Genomic DNA, 23,432 nt, shown 5'->3' on the forward strand with positions numbered 1-23,432 from the left:
AACATATATGCAACACAAAAAACAGGGACAATTTGTTGTTGACAAAGGGCAGCTGGACATAGAAAGGGCCCCATTATCTTCAGGAGATGAGGGCCTCATCAAACCTCAATCCAGCCTGTATAGATACTTTCAGCACACAAGATCCCTTTCCAAGAAGGGCGGTTTGCCAAAGCCTCAAATACCAGCTGTCCAGATAATGGAGATTAAAGGTCTTCCAAGGTTTTGCAATCCTTTGCGGGTGGGGAAGCGCGAAGCAAAGAGGGAACGGGAATGCAAGCTTGCAAACGGCTGGGGGATGTGCAACTTGCTTTCCCTGCCCCCCCCTCCCCGGCGATCCCACCCCCCCACCCCATGTCATCTTCCAGAGCTTGGACAAAGGAGGTCTTCGTCCTCTGGCACACGTCACGGACCTCCCAGCCAAAGGACGGCAAAGAAGAACGAGCAAACACAACAATCACCCAACCAAAGGCAAAAGCAGCCCCATTAGGAATGACTCAGGTGACCTTTACCCAAAGGCAGGGAAGGAGGGCTGGCGCCGCGCCACGGAGAATTGGCCAGGATTGGCAGCGGCTGGCGCGTGGAGGTTGCCCTGGCGACGGTGCCCCGCTCTCCACGCTCCGATTCAGTGGCTCTTGGCGTGTCAACAGATGCAGCCCTCTCCGTCCCCAAGAAGGCCAGACCCACAGCCCAGGTTACGCTGCCTTTTACCCTTGCAGATTTGCAGAGCTTTCATGCACTGTCTCGGCTTGTAGGAACTCGGCTGTTTTTTGTGCACTTTGGAACTCCCTGCCCCTTGATACCTGCATTCACGGTACTCTCTTCGCGCCTGCTAAAAACCAGGTTCTTAGAAAGTTGGTGTGGATTTAGCATTTAAACTGTTACACATTTCAAACCGCTGATGAAAATCTCTCTTGATATATTTTTCTTCCTTTTATTTTTCTGTAAACTGCCCCCCCCACAACCAACTAGTGCATAAATTTTGTGAAATACATAATTTCGATCCATGAAAACACCTGAGCCAGTCACTTCCCCCCAGCCCCATAAAAATGGCACAAGGCAGTTGTTAATCTGGAAAAGAGTTTTCCGTAAGTTCAAAAAAATCAGCCCCCTTGATCCTATAAAAAGCACAATTCAAAATAGCGGTTTGCACAACCCACTAAGGAAAGTAATAAAAGGTAAAGGGACCCCTGACCATTAGGTCCAGTCGTGGCCGACTCTGGGGTTGTGGCGCTCATCTCGCTTTACTGGCCGAGGGAGCCGGCGTACATCTTCTGGGTCATATGGCCAGCATGACTGAGCCGCTTCTGGTGAACCAGAGCAGCGTACAGAAACGCCGTTTACCTTCCCGCCGGAGTGGTACCTATTTATCTACTTGCACTTTGACGTGCTTTTGAACTGCTAGGTTGGCAGGAGCAGGGACCGAGCAACAGGAGCTCACCCCGTCGCAGGGATTCGAACCGCCGACCTTCTGATTGGCAAGTCCAAGAGGCTGTGGTTTAATCCACAGTGCCACCCGCGTACCTAAGGAAAGTAATAACGCAATATAATTCAGAACAGCAACAATTCATGGCACATTTACTCAAAGTCCAATTCAAGCTATTTAGTTTAATTCAACAAAACCGACAAACTTGATCCAGCGGCAACAGTTTTTCTAGGTCTGCTAAGCCAATTCCGGCTCCAGCGGCCTCTTGCTGCCCCCTGCCTCTTAGCACCCTCCCTGGTAACCCCACTGCCCTCCCCAGGGGGGGTGGTACCACCCACTCTGGGAACCACTGGTTAAAGCGAGGCTGGACCATTAGAAATGAAAAGACCCCGGCTCGAACCAGGGCCAAGAATTGAGGAAGGAGCAAAACTTTGAGAGCCACCTCGCTGCAGAGAACCCCCAAACTTGCTTCAATTGAGGAGGAACTTTGGTCACAATTCCAGCTGAGGTTCATCTGTCCTCTTCCTTTGCCCAAGCTGCAAAATGCAAGGGCAGACGCTGTCAAGCTGGCGCCCTATAGATACTTCAGACTACAATTCCCATCAGCGCCGAATGGGAAGCCCCTGGAGGGCACCATGTTGATCCTGAGACGGCTGACCATCACTAAATTGCAAAAAGCAGCGGCTTTGTGGGAGCTCCCCCAGAACCACCACTTTTCAAAGCAGCCCTAGCCAGCTTCTGGGCGCTTGGTGAGCTGTTGGCCTGTCTGAGTTTTACTGCAGGTGTTTTTGAGCAGGAAGCGGGTTCGAGAGGAAGCAAAGAAGGGAGCCAGCGGCAGGCCAGCTGGCCAGGCAGCCCATGCACCCATTCGCACAGCTGCTGAAAATTGCAGAAGCACCAGCTGCATGCAAACCTCCGTCTAGGGAAAGTGCCCTTTCCCGGTTTGCTCTCCCTTCCTCTTGCAATTGCAAAGGCAGTTTCGCCAATACGGCACTTCTGCCGCTGGGAGTGGCTGGGTAAATAACTAAGGGAGATCTGGGAAGGTGTTCTGGCGGGAGGAGAAAGGGAGTTTCTAGAGCTCCACACTGTGTGTGTGTGTGTGTGTGTGTGTGTGTGTGTGTGAGAGAGAGAGAGAGAGAGAGAGAGAGAGAGAGAGAGAGATCTACTCTCTTTCTGAGCTGAATGCTGAAATACAGGGAATTCCCAATTGCTCCTGCATTTTCCCCCATTGGGGACATTCAACCTTAAAATAAGAACATATGAAGGGCCTTCTGGATCTGGAATACGTAGAGTTTGCAAAGCTGACAGGAAAGAACCGGAATCAGCATTTCAAAAGAACTGGAGCAAATTCACATGATATATGAAAGAACATTGTAAACATCTGAAAACGTTTGCAGCTTTGAGTTGAAATGTTTTGTCATGAGAATAGAAGGAACTCGTTTACATTTAATAAGGGGAAATGTAAAAATAAGAGAGAAGGTAACAAAGTGGTTATAGAAATGCGAAGAATAAAGAAAATACGTACGGAAGTCAGAAAGAGGGGCGGGAGGAGGTTGACGCTCGGATGGAGCGATGTTTGAGTTTATTGATTTATGTATGGAAATTGTGGCTATGATAAAACTGAAAATACAGTAAGAATTATTATAAAAAAGAGCTTCTGCTGGATCAGGCCAATGGCCTCTCTGGTCCAGCATCCTGTTCCAGCAGCAATCAAGCAGATGCCGGGGGCAGAACTGAAAGCAGGATTCGAACACAAGACTCCTTAGTTTCCAGCAGCTGGACTTCGGAAACATGGCAGCCTCTTGACTGTGGAGGCAGAGGAAGAGCCACAGTAGCCATCGAAAGCCCCCTGTCTAAGCCTCCTTCAAAACCCTCTAGCTTGGAGCCCATGGCTGCCTCCTGCAGCAGGGAGTTCCACAGTTTAAGGATGCGCTGCGTAAAGAAGGACTTTCTTTGGCTTGCCCTGAATATGCCAATATTCAGCGTCAATTGAATGTCCACAAGTGCCAGTGTCAGGTCAGAGGGAGGAAAAACATTTCTCTGTCTGTCCACTTATTGCGTGCCACACATTATTTTATAAGAGGGGTCAGCAAACTTTTTCAGCAGGGGGCCGGTCCACTGTCCCTCAGACCTTGTGGGGGGGCCAGACTATATTTTGGAAAAATAATGAACGAATTGCTGTGCCCCACAAATAACCCAGAGATGCATTTTAAATCAAAGCACACGTTCTACTCATGTAAAAACACCAGGCAGACCCCACAAATAACCCAGAGATGCATTTAAAATAAAAGGACACATTCTACTCATGTAAAAACACACTGATTCCTGGACTGTCCGCGGGCCAGAATAAGAAGGCGATTGGGCCAGATCCAGCCCATGTTTTATAAGCTTCTATCATGGGCTGCCTCTAGGTTGCCCTTTTCTCAAAACCCACCCATGCGCAATGGTCGCGACCATCGAATGCCAACCTACGATTTGCACACAGATACAGTGGACGCTCGGGTTGCGAACATGATCCGTGCAGGATGAACATTCACAACCCGCAGGGTTCGCAACCCATGTTTGTGCATGCATGGATTGCGATTCGGGCCTTCTGCGCATGCACAAAGCGTGATTTAGCGCTTCTGCACATGCGCAACCGCCGAAACGCAGAAGTAACCCATTCTGGTACTTCTGCAACCCGAAAGAAATGCAACCTGAAGCGGCTGCAACCCGAGGTATGACTGTATTCCCAAGCGTGCCTAACCCTATCCCTTCTCCTGTTTAGAAAAAGATCTCCGCTAAGATACTTCCCTTTACACACATCGGCTTTCACATATGGGCACCTCAAATGCCATTTCTGTGCAGGTGAAAATCCAAGCCCCCCCCCCCCCAGCAGTGGGAAAATCTAGCCTGCCTCCGTCTCCCCCCTCCCCACTTTCAAAAGCAACCCGACCCTGACCCCACCCCTTGGCGCTTTCCCCACAGCTCAGAAACAGGGAGAAGACATCTCTCTTGCAGCATGAAAGGGAGTGCGCGGTTCTTTGTAGCAAGGCAGGCTTGCGATGTGCAGGAGGTTAAGATCAAGGAGCAGCAGCCTGAGCTCTGTGTGCTCTCGGTGGGAGTCCCCGGGGTCCCTCTGCGCAAGCCCCCTCCCCGCTTTCAGGGCAGACAACAGCCGGGCTTTGAAAGAGAAGCCCCGGAGGATAATAGGCAAGGGCCCTCCCCTCCTGAAAAGAAAATCCGGAGGCTTCAAGTCTGGCTGGGGAAAGGAAAATGGCAAACAAAAGGCCTAATCCTCTCTTGGTCCGCAAGCAAAATGAAGGTTGCAATCCTGTTCCCGGGGAGCAAGGAAAGCCTGCTGGATCAGGCCAATGTCCCACCTTGTCCAGCATTCTGCACTTGCAGGATTCAAACACAAGAGCCCTCTGCTTCCCTGCAACTGGTTTTGAGAAGCATTGCTGCCTCTAACTTAATAATAATAATAATAATAATAATAATAATAATAATAATAATAATAATAATAAGTTATTATTATTTGTACCCCGCCCATCTGGCTGGGTTTCCCCAGCCACCCTGAACATTCCCACAAACTCTACCACTCTAATCTTTTCATACAGAAGAACATGAGTTGGCTGGATCAGGCCAGGGCTCAACCAGATGCCACAAGCAGGATTCGAACACAAGAGCAGTTTTCCCTCCCTGTGGTTTCCAGCAACTGGGATTCAGAAGCATCGCTCCCTCCAGCTGTGGAGCCAGGCTGGCTAACAACCATGAATTTGTCCCGTGCTCTTTTAAAGCCATCCAAAATGGGGATCACCCCGACTCTTGTGGGAGGAAGTTCCATAGTTTAACTATAGTAATCATAATATATAATGTAATAATCATAAAAATAATTTATTATTTACACCCCGCCCATCTGGCTGGATTTCCCCAGCCACTCTGGGCAGCTCCCAACAGTATATTAAAAACACGGTAAAACATCAAACATTAAAGACTTCCCTAAACAGGGCTGCCTTCAGATGTCTTCTAAAAGTCAGAGAGTTGTTTATTTCCTTGACATCTGCTGGGATGGTGTTCCACAGGGTGGGTGCCACCACTGAGAAGGCCCTCTGCCTGGTTCCCTGTAACCTCACTTCTCGCAATGAGGGAACCGCCAAAAGGCCCTCGGAGCTGGACCTCAGTGTCCAGGCAGAACGATGAAGGTGGAGACGCTCCTTCAGGTATACTGGGCCAAGGCCGTTTAGGGCTTTAAAGGTCAGCACCAACATTTGGAATTGTGCTCGGAAACGTACTGGGAGCCAATGTAGGTTTTTCAAGACCGGTGTTATGTGGTCTTGGCGGCCACTCCCAGTCACCAAAGAACGGGCTAAATCGCACTTTGCGCATGCGCAGAAGCGCTGAATCGCAACCCGCGCCACTGCGGGTTGTGAACGTGCATCCCACACGGATCACGTTCACAACCCGAGTGTCCACTCTATTACAAACAGGTGAACATAATAATACAGTCATACCTTGGGATAAATATGCCTCAGGATAAGTATTTTCGGGTTGCGCTCCGCGGCGACCCGGAAGTAACGGAGCTTGTTACTTCCAGGTTTCGCCACTCATGCATGAGCAGATGGTCAAAATGACATCACGCGCGTGCGCGAAAGCGGTGACCCACGCAGACGCGTCTTACGTTCTATTCAGGATGCGAACGGGGCTCCGGAACGGATCCCATTCACATCCCGAGGTACCACTGTACGGAAACCTGCAGAGGGCTCAAGGCATTTAAAGGCCACCTTCCCATTCATCCACAAGAGCCCTGCAATGCAGGCCAGCAGTGTTGTCGCCGTATTGTGGCCGTGGCGGGAGGGGTGGAGACCTGAGACTGACATGCCTTTACGGCCACCAGATGTGCTCAGGGGGACGTGGTATTTAAACCAGGAACGTCTTAAGTTGCTGCTCACTGTTTTGGTCCCTGCTCCCCAGCGACACCAGCTGCGGGGGAACCTAGCCAACCGTCTCCTTCCGGAGGTGGCGAACTCTCCTTACTTGGAGGCTTTGGGTGGCCTCCTGTCAGGGATGCTTTAGCTGAGATTCCTGCATTGCAGGGGGTTGGACTAGATGACCTCTGGGGGTCCCTTCCAAGTAACGTCACAATTCTATGAACACCGTTATTTTTATTTATTTGGCCAAAGTCGTTACAAAGGAAGGTGCATGAAAGCAAAGCACATTGCCAGGCCAATTGTTATTAAAACTAGGTATGTTGTCAACTGAAAATGAGCTCCCCTGAAGAATTTAACTTCCCATCCCCACCAACTTCTATCCTTCAAATTGCCACTTGAAAGGTAAAGCGGGATGTGTTGCTAATGTGTGCAAAGAGTCCAGATCCATGGAAACATCAGTTGCATCCACCCAGACAGGTGGGCATCTTCACTTGGTCGCAATGTTTCTGAATGCCAGGTGCTGGAGAGTTGTGTTCGAATCCTGCTTGCGGATTTCCCTTAAGGGCATCTGGTCAGCCACTGCAAGAGCTGGACCAGATGTTTGGGCCACTGGCCTGAACCGGCAGGGACCTGCGATGTTCTCATTTGAAAAACACGCCACATGAAAGTGAGTCGCATCAAGGATTGAGCCGTCAGCGGTGTCAGACCTACCCCTTTGTGTGGCAGGAAATGAACATTTCACATTTGAAAACTCTCCGCAACGTCCGCCACAAACTCGGCCCTCGCCACCCACAAAAGGGTCGAGTCCATTTGTCCTGTCCCAACATGATTTATGCCAGACACTCTGCCCCAGCCTTGAACTCCAAAGCAATTAACCGGAACTCATCAATGCACATTCATTTCTATAGCGGTCACCAAGAAAGCAGTTGATTTCACCGATTCGCACAAACTGAAATAATAGTGCCACGTGCAAGAGCGAGAGAAAATGTACCTCTCGGATCATGATTTGAGCCTGATTTGGCAAAGGCTGCAATCCTTCCCACGTTTACCTGGGAGTAAAGCCAAGGCAACTCAGCAGAGCTCATTTCTGAGCCATGTTAGAAACTCAGATATATAAGCTAGGTACCAAATGGAGCCTTAAATCTAAGTCACAGTCACCACAACGGAACATCTGTTCGCTAGGGGGTTGAACTAGATGACCCTGGGGGGACCCTTTTTCCAACGCTAAAATTCTGCGATTCTACGATTACACTGGCTAACTGCAGCTTGCTCTTGCAATGATTCACTTGTCCCAGCGTGCAAGAAGGAGACACACACAGTGGAAATGGAAATGGTATCAACTATGATCGAAGGCAGAGGTTTTTTAAACTGTGGTTGCCAACCTGGTGCCCAGGTATCTCGCCGTAGTCACAGTTGGACCCATGCCAGTAGCAAAACGCGCCTGGCGCCAGGCTAATTTCTAACACTAAGCTTCGGCACAGCAGAGCGACCAACCTAGGTATATGCTTCCTTGCAACAGGAATGGCCAACTTTGGTGGGCTGTGGGCACCTCTGGGTTTTGGAGCACCAGCTGCGGGCGCCACCCCCCTGGATCCTTCCCCAATCCCTCCACGGGATCAGCTCCCCCACCCAGAGAAAGAGGCGCAGAGAGAACACAAACGCTTCGCTTTCCCAAGAGATCCAGGCAGAACCTGTGCCTTGGAAAGCACATGGACCTGAAAAGATGGCCGTTTTTTCAGCTTCCTCCTTTAGTCCTATGTTCCAGTTCAAGGGAGAAAAAATAACGACCCTTATTTCTTGACCAAGCAGGGTATAAAAGGGGGTTGTGGGTCAAAGGATCTGTGGGCACTGGGGGCATAATAATAATTTATCATTTGTACCCCGCCCATCTGGCTGGGTTTCCCCAGCCACTCTGGGCGGGTTCCAACAAAGATTAAAAATACATTAAAATGTCACACATTAAAGGCTTCCCTAAACAGGGCTGCCTTCAGATGTCTTCTAAATGACAGCTAGTTGTTTATTTTCCTTGACATTTGATGGGAGGGTGTTTCACAGGGCGGGTGCCACCACCGAGAAGGTCCTCTGCCTGGTTCCCTGCAACCTCGCTTCTCGCAGGGAGGGAACCGCCAGAAGGCCCTTGGTGCTGGACCTCAGTGTCTGGGCAGAACGATGGGGGTGGAGACGCTCCTTCAGGTCTACTGGGCTGAGGCCGGTTAGGGCTTTAAAGGTCAGCACCAACACTTTGAATTGTGCTTGGAAACGTACTGGGAGCCAATGTAGGTCTTTCAGGACCAGTGTTATGTGGTCTTGGCGGCCGCTCCCAGTCACCAGTCTAGCTGCCGCATTCTGGATTAGTTGTAGTTTCTGGGTCACCTTCAAAGGCAGCCCCACGTAGAGCGCATTGCAGTAGTCCAAGCAGGAGATAACTAGAGCATGCACCACTCTGGCGAGACAGTCTGTGGGCAGGTAGGATCTCATCCTGCATACCAGATGGAGCTGGTAGACAGCTGCCCTGGACACAGAATTGACCTGCGCCTCCATGGACAGCTGATCCAGTGAGGGAACTGCCAGAAGGCCCTTGGAGCTGGACCTCAGTGTACAGGCTGAACGATGGGGGTGGAGACGCTCCTTCGGGTCTACTGGGCCGAGGCACTGCGCCCACAAGCACCGTATTAGCGACCCCTGCCTCCAGGTACAGGGCGGTATATGAATTCAATAAACGATAAAAATAAAGAATAACACACATCCCATCCCAGAGTATTTGGAAGGGTAGAAAAGCCTTTCTTTGCTCCCATGCCGGAAGTAGGAATGGGCCAGGAGATAGGCTCCAACATTTCCTGTTTTGCAGGGGGTGGGATGGATGACCCCTGGGGATCCCTGCCAGCCCTACTATGTTATGATTCCATGATAGAAAAAAGCCACACACCTTAAAAAAACCAAGACACCCTGCATTTAAACCCTATTTCCCAACCCAAAGCGAAGAGGCAGCTCACAATAAAAAGAGGATAACACAGAAAATACAAATGATAAAATATAAAAGCACAGCTGCAAGGTCTGAAAGGTTAGTCAGCTACGTTTTTATCAATAAAAATGTGGTACAATTAATTTGGGAGATCCACCCCTCCCACAAGTTTATTTTTTAAAAAATTCAAGTACTTAAAGAGCCAGAGTGTGGTGTGGTGTAGTGGTTAGAGCGTTGGACTAGGACCAGGGTTCAAAACCCCACTTGGCCATGAAGCTCAGGCCAGTCACCGTCTCTCAGCCTGACATACCTCACAGGGTTGTTGTGGAGCAATTAAATGAGGAGGGAGAGAATTATTATTATTATTATTATTATGTCAGCCTGAACTCCTTGGAGGAAAGAGATTGGGATATAAATGCAATAAACAATGGGGGGAGAGAGAGTCTGAGGCCAAGCCCAGTTTTAAAAGACGCGTCCTCTGCAGGGGGGTGGACTGGAGGACCCTTTAGATCCCTTCTAATTTTACAATTCTTTTGTCCCCCACCCCTTTTTGTCTGGAATGGAGGGGAAGGTCTCTTCCCTCCTGCCCTGAGGCACAGAGGAAGTGGACCTCATGGGCAGAAACGAACGCAGAAAAATCCCTGCACCAAGAAAGGTAGCAGCTTGGGGGGGGGCAGGGGGGCCTTCTGCCCTTTGCCCCAGACACAGCCTGGACTGCAGCTCAGCGGTTACAGCAGCTGCTTGGCATGCAGAAGGAGGTGCCGGGTTCAATGCCCCAAGGGCAGCCAAGACAGCCAGGGGAAAACAGCTTCCTCCATAGATCAACCCTTTGCCCAGATTCATGAGGACTAGAATCTGGTTTCATTTGGGGGACCAGTGCTGCGGTGGGGGAAGCTCCGGAGAGAGCTGCTGCTGCCGGCCAGAGCAGGACTAGAGAGGTCCGAATCGGTGACAGCTTCCCGGGTCTCCAACTGCCCGGGAGATCCGTGGCACGTCTGAAAGGGGCTCCCCGTGTTCCCCATCGCAAGGGGGCGCGGTGCCAGGCAGACCCGCATCCGGCCCTCCAGGCCTTCTGCTCAACGAGTGCCACGGGGGGGGGGGGCATCCGGCATAGAGACCCACCGGCGGTAGAAACCCCCCCAGCCCCTCCTCCGAAGGGAGAAAGGATTAGATTCCTCCCCCAGGATTCCGAAAAGGGGGCGCAGCGGAGACCACCCAAAGGCACCTTCGCGACGCAGGGGACCTTGGGGGGGGGGAGGTATTCTCGGACGCCCCCCCCCAAGAGTCTCGCAAAGGGGTCTCCTCCCTCCCGCCCCGCCCAGGGTCTTGCAAAGGGGTCTCCCTTCCCCCGCCCCAGTCTCGAAAAGGGGTCTCCCTCCCCATCGCCCCCACCCCACCGAGTCTTGCCAAAGGGATCTCCCTCCCCCCCTATCTTCGAGGGTCGCAAAGGGGTCTCCCTTCTCCCCAACGCCGCCCCCCCAGTCTTGCAAAGGGGTCTCCTTCCGTCCCTCGACGCCCCCCATATCCCCAACGACCTCCCCCCCCCCAGTCTTCCAAGGGGGACTCCTTCCTTCCCTCGAAACCCCGCCCCCCATTCTCGGTGTCTGGCAAAGGGGTCTCCCTCCCTCCCCATCTTCGAGGGTCGCAAAAGGGTCTCCTTTCTCCCCACCGCCCCTTCCCAAGTCTTGCATGGGGGTCTCCTTGTCCTGACCCCCCCCCATTCCCGGTGTCTCGCAAAAGGGTCTTTCTCCCCAAACTCCCCCCAGTCTTGCAAAGGGATCTCCTTCCTTTCCTCGACGCCCCCCCCGTCCTCTCGCAAAAGGGTCTCCCTTCCCCCCCACCGCCCCCTCCCCAAGTGTTGCAAGGGGGTCTCCTACCTTCCCTCGACCCCCCATTCCCGGTGTCTCGCAAAAGGGTCTCCTTTCTCCCCAACGCCGCCGCCCCCCCCATTCTTGCAAAAAAGTCCCCCCCCCCAGTCTTGCCAAGGGGTCTCCCTTCCTCCCCACCGACCCCTCCCCAAGTCTTCCAAGGATGTCTCCTTCCTTCCGTCGGATTCCCCCCCCCCAATTCCCGGTGTCTGGCAAAGGGCTCTCCTCTTCCTCTCTCCCCCCCCCCCGCCCCAGTTTCGCAAAAGGGTCTCCCTCCCCCCCCACGGCCCCCCCGCCCCTTCTTCCCCGCCTACCTTCCTTGACTCCCGGCAGCTTGGACTGGTCGATGCTGATCTCAGCCATGTTGGCTTCGGGCGGCGCCGGCGGATCCTTTTCCCGGCGCCCCCCCCCCTCCAGCTGCTCTGGCCGCCGCCCCCGCCGGGAAGGGGCCGAGCCCCCCGCCGCCGCCTCGCTGCGCAAGCCGGAGGGCCCGATCCCCCGGCTGCAAGACGCCGGAGCCTTTCTTTCCTTCCCTGGGGTGGGGAGGTGTCCTGCGCGCCCTCGGGAAGGGGCTGCTTACTCCCGAGTAAGCCCGGGGGAAGCCCGGCGGCGGGGATCGTGGCCTCCTCCTCCTCTCTCCACCCAGGAGCTTCGGCGGGAACGAGCAGCCCTTGCGCCCGCGCGTAAAAGCGCAAAAGCGCACCCTCCGCGGGCCTTTGGGTCTCCTCGGCTCCGCTGCAAAGCTTGCAAAAAAAGAAAGAAAATAGCAGCGCTTGAACCCGAAAGGGGGCAGCGCCACTTTCCCTTTCTCCGCCTCCTCCTGCTCAGCCCTCCCCCGCGGAATGCTGGGAAGTGTAGTTTCGAGAGCTTCCATTATTGTGGGGGGTTTTTTGGCACAAAAGCCGCCCGTGCGCTTTCTCAGACGCTCCCGTGCGCGCCGCCAGATGTGCAACCTGATCCCTGGACGAGGGATTTTTCCTTGCATCTCCAATCAAAAGGAGCCCACCTGTTTCACAATAATCACCTGAAATCCTTTTATGGGGGGGGGTGGTATCCAATAAATCATTAAAAATAACTAACTGAGGTTCTGCCCCCCTGCCAACATTATGCCCATGCTCAGCACCCTGTTCCCACAATGGCCAACTAGATGCCCCAGTGGCAGGGGCGCCAAATATAGGGGGCTCTGGGTGCCTGAGCACCCATAAAAAAATTATTGTGGGGGCTCAGCCCCCCCCCCCACTGCAGGGTCAGGGTGTGTGTGAGACCAAAATGTATTTTATTTTAAAAATCATTGTAAACAGTTAAAATCATTAGTCGGATTGGAATAACACTTGGGAGTTTAATGGTGAATTTTGGACATAATGGAAATGTAAAAGATTTTTTATAAAAGATGCAGGAGAAAATGATTAACAATAGGACGCAGAAAGTGAAGGAGGAAAGTCCAGGAGATTCTTCTTTGGAATCTTGCTTTTATGATGTATGTTGAGTATGCGATTGTAAAAATTTAATTTGAAAGAGCAAATAAATTTATCGAAGAGAGAGAGAGAGAGGAACGCAGGAAGGGGTCCTGTGATTTCCAGCAACTGGGACTCAAAAGCATCGCTGCCTCTGACTGATTGTCTTCTTTTAATTAAGGCCCTCCAAGTTGGCGGTCCTCACTGCCTCCTGTGGCAGGGAGTTCCGCAGTTGCACAGTCGTGGGAATGCCCTCCTTCCCAGAGGTGTCCCCCCCCCCCCAACTTCAGAATCCCACTTGGGAAAAGACTTGGAGCCGTATGTGAAGAGAGCATTGGGAAACGGAGCTCATCTCCCTGCGCCCAGGAGTCTTCTTCATCGCAGCCTCTGCCATCCTGGTAACCCCGTAATAAGCCAAGCCAAGGGCATGATTAGGTGGTTTGCCAAATGACAGGAGGAGGATTTTTGTGGCTTCTGGGGCTGCTCTTAAGGAGCTGGGATGGCAGGTTGGCCGGCCTGCGTTGGCCACAACTTGCTAGCCTTATAATAGCCCTGGGCTGCGACGGAACTAAAAATGCAAGGCTGTTTCACACAGCCTGACACCTTCCTGCCAAAAGTCGTCTTCTGCCTGTCCTGGAGCCCTTAGACTCACAGCCTTTCTCTTTTTTTATATATAAAGATATTTATTAAATTTTCCAATTTTTTACAAACAAAGAAAAAAAACAGACATAAAAAGAAAAAAGTTAAAAACACATAAACTTCACAACTTATTTTCTCATAACATATTTCCCCGACCTCCTCATACCTCCCCTTCTTGTATATCCAGTTCAAATTATTTGTGTAGCAAATCCATATCTCAAAGCATTACAGCTTTAAAGACAAAAAGAACACCTTATTTTCTCTCCATCATCTTAGGCTATTATAACCTTAAATTCTTACTTATAAAAAGAAAACCATTTTATCATATTCCTTAATACCATTACAGCTAGAAACCACTTAGTTTCAATCCAACATCATTCAACATTCCTTAATTTTACAGTATTTTTGTAGATAGTCCTTAATTTTTTTCCAATCTTCTTCTGCCGACTCTTCTCCCTGGTCACGGATTCTGCCAGTCATTTCTGCTAGTCCCATACAGTCTTATCAGCTTCATCTGCCATTCTTCCAAAGTGGGCAATTCTTGCATCTTCCAATACTTTGCAGACTCACAGCCTTTCTCCACCTGTGGGTCCCCAGATGTTGTTGGACTACAACTCCCATCACCCCTAGCTAGGAAGGCCAGGGCTCAGGAATGATGGGAGTTGTAGTCCAACAACATCTGGGGACCCACAGCTTGAGAACCCAGAGGAACAGCCCCTGAGGAGGAAGCAGCAAAAGAGAGGAGTGAAGAACATGAGAAGAGCCTGCCGGATCAGGCCCATGGCCTGCCTAGTCCAGCACCCTGTTCTCACAGGGCCAACCAGATGCCCCCCCCAAAAAACCTGCAAGCAGGATTCGAACACAAGGCCACTCTGCCCTCCCATAGTTTCCAGTGCCTGGGATTCATAAGCACCGCTGCTGCCTCCAGCTATGGAGGCAGAGCCAGGCTGACTCATAGCCGTCTCCTCCTCCTCCCTGAATTTGTCTATTCCTCCTTTAAAGCCATCCTGGTTGGTGGCCTTCATTTCACCTTGTGGGAGGGAGTTCCATAGTTTAACTCTGTGCTCTATGAAAATGTCCTTTCTGTCTTTTTCTTCCTTTTTTTAAATTTTTGTTGGAAATTTTATTTATAACATACAATAAACCCCCCACCCTCCAAACAGAAATCCACCCTCATTAAACATGAACATAGCATACAATAAGCATAAAATACAACAATACAAACAACCAAATAAAATACTTCCTTTATCCTGTATTTGGCCTCCTTATTTACTTATTATAAGCTGTTTCCTTTATGAATAATAAAGATTTTTCTAATCATAACTTAAATATCCAAAGTCTCCTGCAGACATTAATCGAAACAAGTCCAGGTACTGTTTTGTGAAGTATTCTCTGCATTTTCCCCATGCTTTTTGAAACTCTGGTCTAGTGTGAGCCCTAATTGCTTCTGTTAATCTATCCAGTTCAATATACTCTAACAGTTTGTCTTGCCATTCCTTTTTTGTTGGCACAGTTCCCCCCCCCCCCCAGTTTTTAGCAATTAGGATCCTTCCCGCTCCTGTGGCATAGAGGAATATCTTCTGATCTTCTCTTGCTATACCTGTGTCCATTATCCCTAGTAGAAAAGCTTCTGTATTTTTCATAAAGTGATACTTAGACATTTTTTTAAGCTCGTCATATACTATGTTCCAGAAGCTTTTGATTTTTTCACAGGTCCACCAGACATGTATAAGTGTCCCCTCTGGAAAACGTCCTTTCTTTGATCAGCCCTGAATCTTCCAACGTTTGGCTGGATTGCTGTCCATCCTTTCTAAGTCCTATGACAGCTACAATAAACCTACCATTAAAATTATGGACCGGTCATTTCTTCGTCAAAGGGCAAATGGGCAAATTTAGCAAGGGAGCAAATACTCCCCCCCCCACTGTAACTATCTACCTGTTATGAAGTAATAAATAATTTTGATTAAGCTAAAAAACAAAACACATATATATCTAGGTATGTATACCTAGGTAAAGGTAAAGGGACCCGTGACCATTAGGTCCAGTCGTGACCGACTCTGGGGTTGCGCCGCTCATCTCGCTTTATTGGCCAAGGGAGCCGGCGTACAGCTTCCGTGTCATGTGGCCAGCATGACTAAGCCGCTTCTGGCGAACCAGAGCAGTGCACGGAAACACTGTTTACCTTCCCGCCGGAGTGGTATCTATTTATCTACTTGAACTTTGACGTGCTTTCGATCTGCTAGGTTGGCAGGAGCAGGGACAGAGCAACGGGAGCTCACCGCGTCGCGGGGATTCGAACCGCCGACCTTCTGATCAGCAAGTCCTAGGCTCTGTGGTTTAACCCACAGCGCCACCCGTTTCACTAAAGGACGTTTACCAAAGATGCACTGCACTAGTGGCGGTGCTTGTCAGACTCAACAACGGCGCTTGTCATTCTCAATGGCGCCATGTATGCGAAATTAACTCTTACATCAAAATATTATGTTACGTATTGTATTGAGCTGCTACGCGGCAGCGCGGTGAGTCAATGGCACCTTTGACAGAACTGATGTTTCTCTTAAGTAGGTGCCTAAACAATACTTATAAGTTTAAGTGTGGTGGTGTTGCATACTTAAAGTACAAGTGTATTGTAAAGAAATGAGCAAATAAAGAAATTTGTTTCTTTTCCCTCCCTTCCTTTATAAACAAGACGTCAGCGTGGTGTCTGACATAAGCGTAATAAGGGTTAATTTGGGGGCCACACTAAATTTGGGGGCGCTGGCTGGATCTTTGCACCCCGGTGGCGCATTGACTAAAGACAGCACTGGTCAGGGATGCTTTAACTGAGACACCTGAATGGCAGGGGTTGGACTAGATGACCCTCGGGTCTCTTCCGACTCTACAATTCTATGATTCTATATCTCATAGAATCATAGAATCATAGAGTTGGAAGAGACCACAAGGGCCATCGAGTCCAACCCCCTGCCAAGCAGGAAACACCATCAGAGCACTCCTGACATATGGTTGTCAAGCCTCTGCTTAAAGACCTCCAAAGTAGGAGACTCCACCACACTCCTTGGCAGCAAATTCCACTGTCAAACAGCTCTTACTGTCAGGAAGTTCTTCCTAATGTTTAGGTGGAATCTTCTTTCTTGTAGTTTGGATCCATTGCTCCGTGTCCGCTTCTCTGGAGCAGCAGAAAACAACCTTTCTCCCTCCTCTATGTGACATCCTTTTATATATTTGAACATGGCTATCATATCACCCCTTAACCTCCTCTTCTCCAGGCTAAAGATGCCCAGCTCCCTTAGCCGTTCCTCATAAGGCATCGTTTCCAGGCCTTTGACCATTTTGGTTGCCCTCCTCTGGACACGTTCCAGTTTGTCAGTGTCCTTCTTGAATTGTGGTGCCCAGAACTGGACACAGTACTCCAGGTGAGGTCTGACCAGAGCAGAATACAGTGGCACTATTACTTCCCTTGATCTAGATGCTATACTCCTATTGATGAGGCCCAGAATTGCATTGGCTTTTTTAGCTGCCGCGTCACACTGTTGGCTCATGTCAAGTTTGTGGTCAACCAAGACTCCTAGATCCTTTTCACATGTACTGCTCTCAAGCCAGGTGTCACCCATCTTGTATTTGTGCCTCTCATTTTTTTTGCCCAAGTGCAATACTTTACATTTCTCCCTGTTAAAATTCATCTTGTTTGTTTTGGCCCAGTTCTCTAATCTGTCAAGGTCGTTTTGAAGTGTGATCCTGTCCTCTGGGGTGTTAGCCACCCCTCCCAATTTGGTGTCATCTGCAAATTTGATCTCCTCCTCCTCCAGGCCTGCACATAACTTCTCAAAATTCATTTCCCCAAGGAGCTGGATTTGCAGGCTGGTGGGAGTCAGGCTTTTCCCAGGTCACGAGAAAAGAGTCATGCAGCCTTTGTGTGGGTTTCTGCTCAGTTGCAGGCAGGCAGGTTAAATGGGGAAGCCTCTCTCTTCCTCTCTCTTTCCATGTTGAAAGCAACATCCATTCCTCCCCACGGAACTTGCATGTTGGAGCTGAGATTCCTGCATTTTTGGGGGTTGAGCTAGATGGCCCCTGGGGGTCCCTTCCAACTCTACATTTCTATAATTCTGACCAGAATCTGTTTGGGGTCTTTATACCCTTCACTTTTCCTGGCCATATCACAACAGAACTTTAATTATCAGTCAGGATGCCTTGTCAAGTTCATCATTATCATTTTTTAATTAAAGGACGGACAATGTTTATTCCTCATGCTGGCCGTATTTTTATTAATCGTTCTCAAGCCTCTGCAAAATTGAGTCTCTAAATTCCAATGCATCTTAATTATAACTTGCTGCCTCTTACAGGAATGGCTTCTGCTGCTCAACATCCCCGTCTTACTCAAAATAGATCCATCTTTGCCGTTTTCTGCATACAAAGTGATAATATTAATTGTCGTGCCTGTTGCTCGTTTGCTTACTAAGAGATCTAGGGAGGTTTGGTTGACGCCTTCCCTGTTGCATTTCACACGAACTCGTGAGTTGCCTCTTTTTGCAGGCAGGGGAGGGGATAGGTTTACTAATTTCATAGAATGATAGAATTGTAGAGTTGCGAGCAACCCCAAGGGTCATCTAGTCCAACCCCTTGCAGCACAGGAATCTCAGAATTTAATTTAATTTAGTTTGATGAATTGAAGGAAGGGGGGGGAGGTCCAGAACTCAAATCTATTCATATACCTCTGTTCATTAAAAAAAAAAATCAGTTGTGCATAAAATCATACAACCAAAACTATACAAAGTCAGAAATCAGCTAACTATTGGGGGAAATTCTGGAAAAGTGACTTGGAATTTACAGCATGTTATTCTTTGAAGGAGAACTGTCTGAAAATGATTCACAGTTGGTATTTAACTCCGAGTAGGATGCTAAGATGTATAAGACTGAATTAGATAAGTGCTGGAGATGTGGAACATAGAATTCAGATGACAGATTGGGGAAGATTATGGGGGAAAGATATAAAATTTACGGCCTGTACTGCATTTAAAGAGAATTATATGAAAATGATGTACAGGTGGTATTTAACACCGGTTAAATTAGCAAAAATGTATAAAAGAAAAGAAATCAAGTGTTGGAAATGTAAAGAAGTAGAGGGTACGCTTTATCATATGTGGTGGCAATGTAAGGTTATAAAAGGTTTCTGGGAAACGATTTACAATGAATTGAAAAAAATGTTAAAAATAACCTTTGCTAAAAAAACCAGAAGCATTTTTGATATGAATGAATATACCGAAAGAATACAAGAATTTGTGTGTGTATCAGTGCAAATGAAACCATATATCCTAAAGACACTGCAGTCTCCACGGACCTTCATTCCAAGAAAACTGAACCCCAGGTAAATGCCGGGAACCCCTGGGGTCTCTCACCTCACAGAGGTTGGAAAGGCCTGGAACAATACAGAGGGCCCTGAAATTTATCAGAAACAGCCTAGCTATCAAAGGTGCAAATGACAGTTTATGGATGTGAGACGTCACAGCTTCCAAAATATATCAGAATCTGAATTTCAGAGTGGATGCCTGAGTTTTGCATTCTTGGTTGGGGCCAAGGCTTCTGCCAGGTATTCCAGGAAGTTCACACAGAAGAGCATGATGGGAATATCCACTCGCAACATCAGGAGGGGTGTTAATCAGTGTTCACCATGTCTAAAATACACCTCGGTCAGATTACCATCGGCCAAAGTGTTGACCGTTTTCTTTCGTTTTTTGCTCCGAACAGTCAAGCCTTTGTAATTTGAGAGCTCCTCTCCAGCCTTTCTAATGATAAAGAGTATTTTGTTTCGCTGTGATACGTTTCAAAAGCAATCAATGGGCTCTTGGCTGGCTTCACACAGATGCCTGCTTTATTCCCTTTGGCAGATTATTGTCATCTCCTTTTTTAAGTTGGGGGAAAATCACTATAGCAAATTAGCAAGGATGGCACCAGGGTTAGGGAGATATTGGCTGCCCACAAGTGCCCTGCAATTCAGATTGCATGTTTGTACAGCAGCTGAGCACCGCGATGCCAGATCTAAAGGGAGGAATATCTCCCTTTCCTTGCAGAACACCCCCTGGCAAAGCGAAATAAATGAAGTTGAGAGACTGAGAAAACAGCATCCTGTGGCGCCACCAGAGATGTGGGAGTGAATAAAAGCTAAATCAGTTTTTGAAGGAGATTTTGAAGGGTTGTTGTTTTGGCCGCAGCCATCCAAATAAAGGATATTTAAAAATACACTTCAGGGTCTATTTTAATTGAGAATCAACTTAAGCAACATTGTCACAAGATCAGTCAGTCGGTCATATCCATCAAGTGCTTTGTCATCTGACTAGTGCCAACCTTTGCCAACCTGGTGCCCCCCCCCCAGATGTTTAGGGTGAGAATTGTCCCGGCTGGGGCGGAAGGAAGTTGGCGTCCAAAACATCTGAGGTCTCTTCTCTTCTGAATCCCAGTTGTTGGAAACCGCAGGAGGGAAGAGTTGATCCTGGGTTCGAATCCTGCTTGCGGGTTTCCCATCATGGCCATCTGGTTGGCCGCTGTAGGAACAAGAAGCTGGACCAGATGGGCTCTCTTTGGCCGAGTCCAGCAGGGGTATTCTCATGTTCTAGAGAGTCTAACAACAACAACAACTTATTATTTATACCCTGCCCATCTGGCTGGGCTTCCCCAGCCACTCTGGGCGGCTTCCAGCAAAATATTAAAATACAGTAATGCATCAAACATTAAAAGCTTCCCCAAAGAGGGCTGCCTTCAGATGTCTTCTAAAAGCCTGGTAGTTGTTGTTCTCTTTGACATCTGATGGGAGGGTGTTCCGCAGGGCGGGCGCCACCACCGAGAAGGCCCTCTGCCTGGTTCCCTGTAGCTTTGCTTCTCATAGTGAGGGAACCACCAGAAGGCCCTCAGATCTGGACCTCAGTGTCCGGGCAGAATGATGGAGGTGGAGATGCTCCTTTAGATATATTGGACTGAGGCCGTTTAGGGCTTTAAGCCAATGTAGGTCTTTCAAGTTATGTGGTCTCGGCAGCTGCTCCCAGTCCCCAGTCTAGCTGCCACATTATGGATTAGTTGTAGTTTCTGGGTCACCTTCAAAGGTGGCCCCACGTAGAGCGCATTGCAGTAGTCCAAGCGGAAGATAACCAGAGCATGCACCACTCTGGTCCTAGAGAACTTTGAATTTTATTTAGGCAATAACTCTTGGAGTGCAGCTCCCGGCTCTGCTGAACCATCAAAGGCCTCCCCCAGCTGCCACCCAGGAGGAAAGAGACACAGATCCTGCGGGAGGCGAAGGCTCCATCTCCTGCCTTTGTTGTGTTGTGTTTTGTGTGTGTGGTTGTGGAAGACAACCAGCTGAGACTCCCCATCATGATTTCCCCTCTCAATGGTTCCCAAGATCAAATATTCTCCATAAGTTTTGTGGTGAACCATGAGCGTTTTCTTTAATCTCTCAGGACAGCCCCTGAGACTTGCTTCCTTGGACCACCTTGAAGACAGAATAAAACCAAACAAAGATTGCAATGCCAGGTATTTCTCTCTCCCCCCCCCATTCTTCTTTTTCTAATTTTTGTGTTGCACCACAACTCCTGGAGCCATATTATGATGCGAGTGGCGGGTGTCCTGCAAAACACTCCACACGCAAGGAGCTTGGAACATCTGTTCTCAAGATGCGGAGCACTGTTCAGCTACGGAAGCTGCTTCTGCAAGAGGCAGCGACACCCACACAAACGGATGGCTGTGAAAGACGACTGGACAAATTCATGGAAGAGAAGGCGACCAGGGGATCGTGGCTGCAATGGCTCACTCAGCCTCAACATTTGGAGGCAGCAATGATTCTGGGTACCAGTGGCTGGAAACCACAAGAGGGGAGAAGATGCTTGCTGGTTTCCTACAGGCATATGGCGACAGGATAGAACCACAAAATCATAGAGTTCAGCCCGGACACTGAGGTCCAGCTCTGAGGGCCTTCTGACGGTTCCCTCACTGTGAGATGTCAGGTTACAGGGAACCAGGCAGAGGGCCTTCTCGGTGGTGGCGCCTGCCCTGTGGAACGCCCTCCCATCAGATGTCAAGGAAATAGGCAATTATCTGACTTTTAAAAGACATCTGAAGGCAGCCCTGTTTAGGGAAGTTTTTAAGGTTTGATGTTTTATTCTGTTTTTAATCTGTTTGGGAGCCGCCCACAGTGGCTGGGGAAACCCAGCCAGATGGGCAGGGTATTAATTTTTTAAAAAATTATTATTATTATTATTATTATTAAAGCCTAAATCTCTCTCCATTCCACCAATATTGCCAAAGCTGAACCGTTAGGTAGAAAAAGCCTCTCCCTATTATTATTATTATTATTATTATTATTATTATTATTATTATTATTGAGTTGGAAGGGACCCCCAAGCTCCTGCAATGGCGGAATCTTAACTCTCAACTACCCTGATTTAGCTGGGCTTTTCTTATCTTTTGATGCCAGTTCTCATTTTATTGGCAGACATTCCACATACACAAAGCATGTTCTTTGGAGGAGCATGTGAGAACTAAGAAGACACCTGCAGGGTCCTATCCATCTGCCTCAGCATCTTCTGTCCAACGGGGCCCCTGAGATGCTTCCAGGAAGCTCCTTGTCAGGCAACAAACCCCTGCCTTTCGTTTTCTCCCCTGCATGTGGCATTTGTGTGGTTTGATTCAGAGGTTGAGGCTAACGCCCACGGATGGATTTGTCTTCGGTGAATTTGCCGAGTTGCGTCTTAAACCTCCTCAAGCGTTGCCTCACCTTGGGGCAGCAAATCCCACCAATTAATTCTGCTCTGCAGGCAAAAGACAGGACAACGCCAGGATCTGATTCTGTGTGCCAAAGCCAACCAGGCTGGCAGGTGGACCTGACTTCAGCACAGGTGATGGGACTGCATCCTGTGCCGTAGCTGAGGCCAGCCAGGTGGCTTAGGGAGCCGGGGGCAGCCTGCGCAGCACACCAGGTGAATTCCCAACTCCCTCAACCCTTCCTCATAAGGCTTGGTTGCTGCTGTTAGGATCGTCCTACGCTCGTGCAGGACCCTGGCAGAGACACATGCCCGACTGGCAAGTTCTCTCCCTCCTGGTCTGTCGTTCGGGAGCTTCAAAAGCTTTCTTCAGCCCGAACATCACAGCGACCAATGCCAACAGACATCGGCACACTTAGAGATCCGCAGAGTCTTCGCAGTTTGCGTAACAGACCTCAGCAACTCAGCATTTTGGCTAATCTACTTTATTTACATATAATACACTCAGAGCATTCTGACTTAGCTCCTTCCTCTTTCTCATCAGACAGCAAAGAGAGAAAGAACAAAGGACAACAGTCCCACTTCATGGAACACAGTAACATAAACATCCTGTCTCTGTCACGTCCCGCTCTGTGGAGTCAAAACATACACCCTCATGTGATAGACAACAATCCCATGACTGCAGTCATGGAGCAGGAATTTTAACAGCCGGACCCTTTGCTTGGCTGAATTGTTGCCTTCCCTCCCAGGACTGTTGTCCTAAGTCAGGCATGTCCAAAGTCCGGCCTGGGGGCCATTTGTGGCCCGGGGCCCGGTTTAAATAGGCCCCACAGGCAATTTGGAAAAAAATCAATCTGTTGCTGCTCCTGAGCACCTGCCTGCTGTTCTGCTGGCTCTCCCCTGGAGCCAACACTCTGCCAAGGAAGGTTAGTGGCAGGCTGGGCAGGCTGTGATTGGTGCGTCTCCGGTGGTGGCACTGCGTGATTGGAACCCGTTCTTCACCTCTCAATCCCGTCCATCGTTTCCGCTATTCCAAAAGGCATTTCTTAAGGATTGTGAGACCCTGCACTGTCCTAAAAAAAGCTCAACAATCAACAACTTTGGGGGAACAATCCTAAAACATGGTCAAGAACTTCAATCCTAAAAAAAGGAAAAAGGTCAACAACAACTTTGGGGGAACAATCAAATAGTCAGGCAAAATGTGGAGGAAATTTAAGGACTATTTGAATAAATATTGTAATATAAAAAATTAGAAATTACTGGAAAGAAACAAATAGGCCTAGGATTAAACTAAGTTATAATTAAATAAATGGGATTTAGAATGTTAAGAAAAGTGAATAAGATGGTCTATAACTGGAAATTGTTTTAGTTTAATAATGATATTGAAAAGCTGTTACTTTTAATTACAAGGAAACTCAGAAGGGAGGGA

General features: G+C 49.0%; 1 protein-coding gene across 2 annotated transcripts in view; it reads right to left on the reverse strand.

Annotated features, from left to right (window-relative positions):
• The window catches only part of CCDC50 (coiled-coil domain containing 50), a 50,649-nt gene extending 38,928 nt beyond the window's left edge, over positions 1-11,721 (reverse strand). For both annotated transcript variants that reach the window (XM_081190322.1, XM_081190321.1), the window contains exon 1: positions 11,478-11,721. In XM_081190322.1, the coding sequence (XP_081046448.1) occupies positions 11,478-11,526 (49 nt within the window). In that variant the 5' untranslated portion in view covers positions 11,527-11,721. The remainder of the gene's footprint in view (positions 1-11,477) is intronic.
• Between the last annotated feature and the right edge of the window lie 11,711 nt (positions 11,722-23,432).

The sequence above is a fragment of the Podarcis bocagei genome, assembly GCF_964188305.1.
Source record: "Podarcis bocagei genome assembly, chromosome: 4".
In the NCBI taxonomy this organism is placed as follows: Eukaryota; Metazoa; Chordata; class Lepidosauria; order Squamata; family Lacertidae; genus Podarcis; species Podarcis bocagei.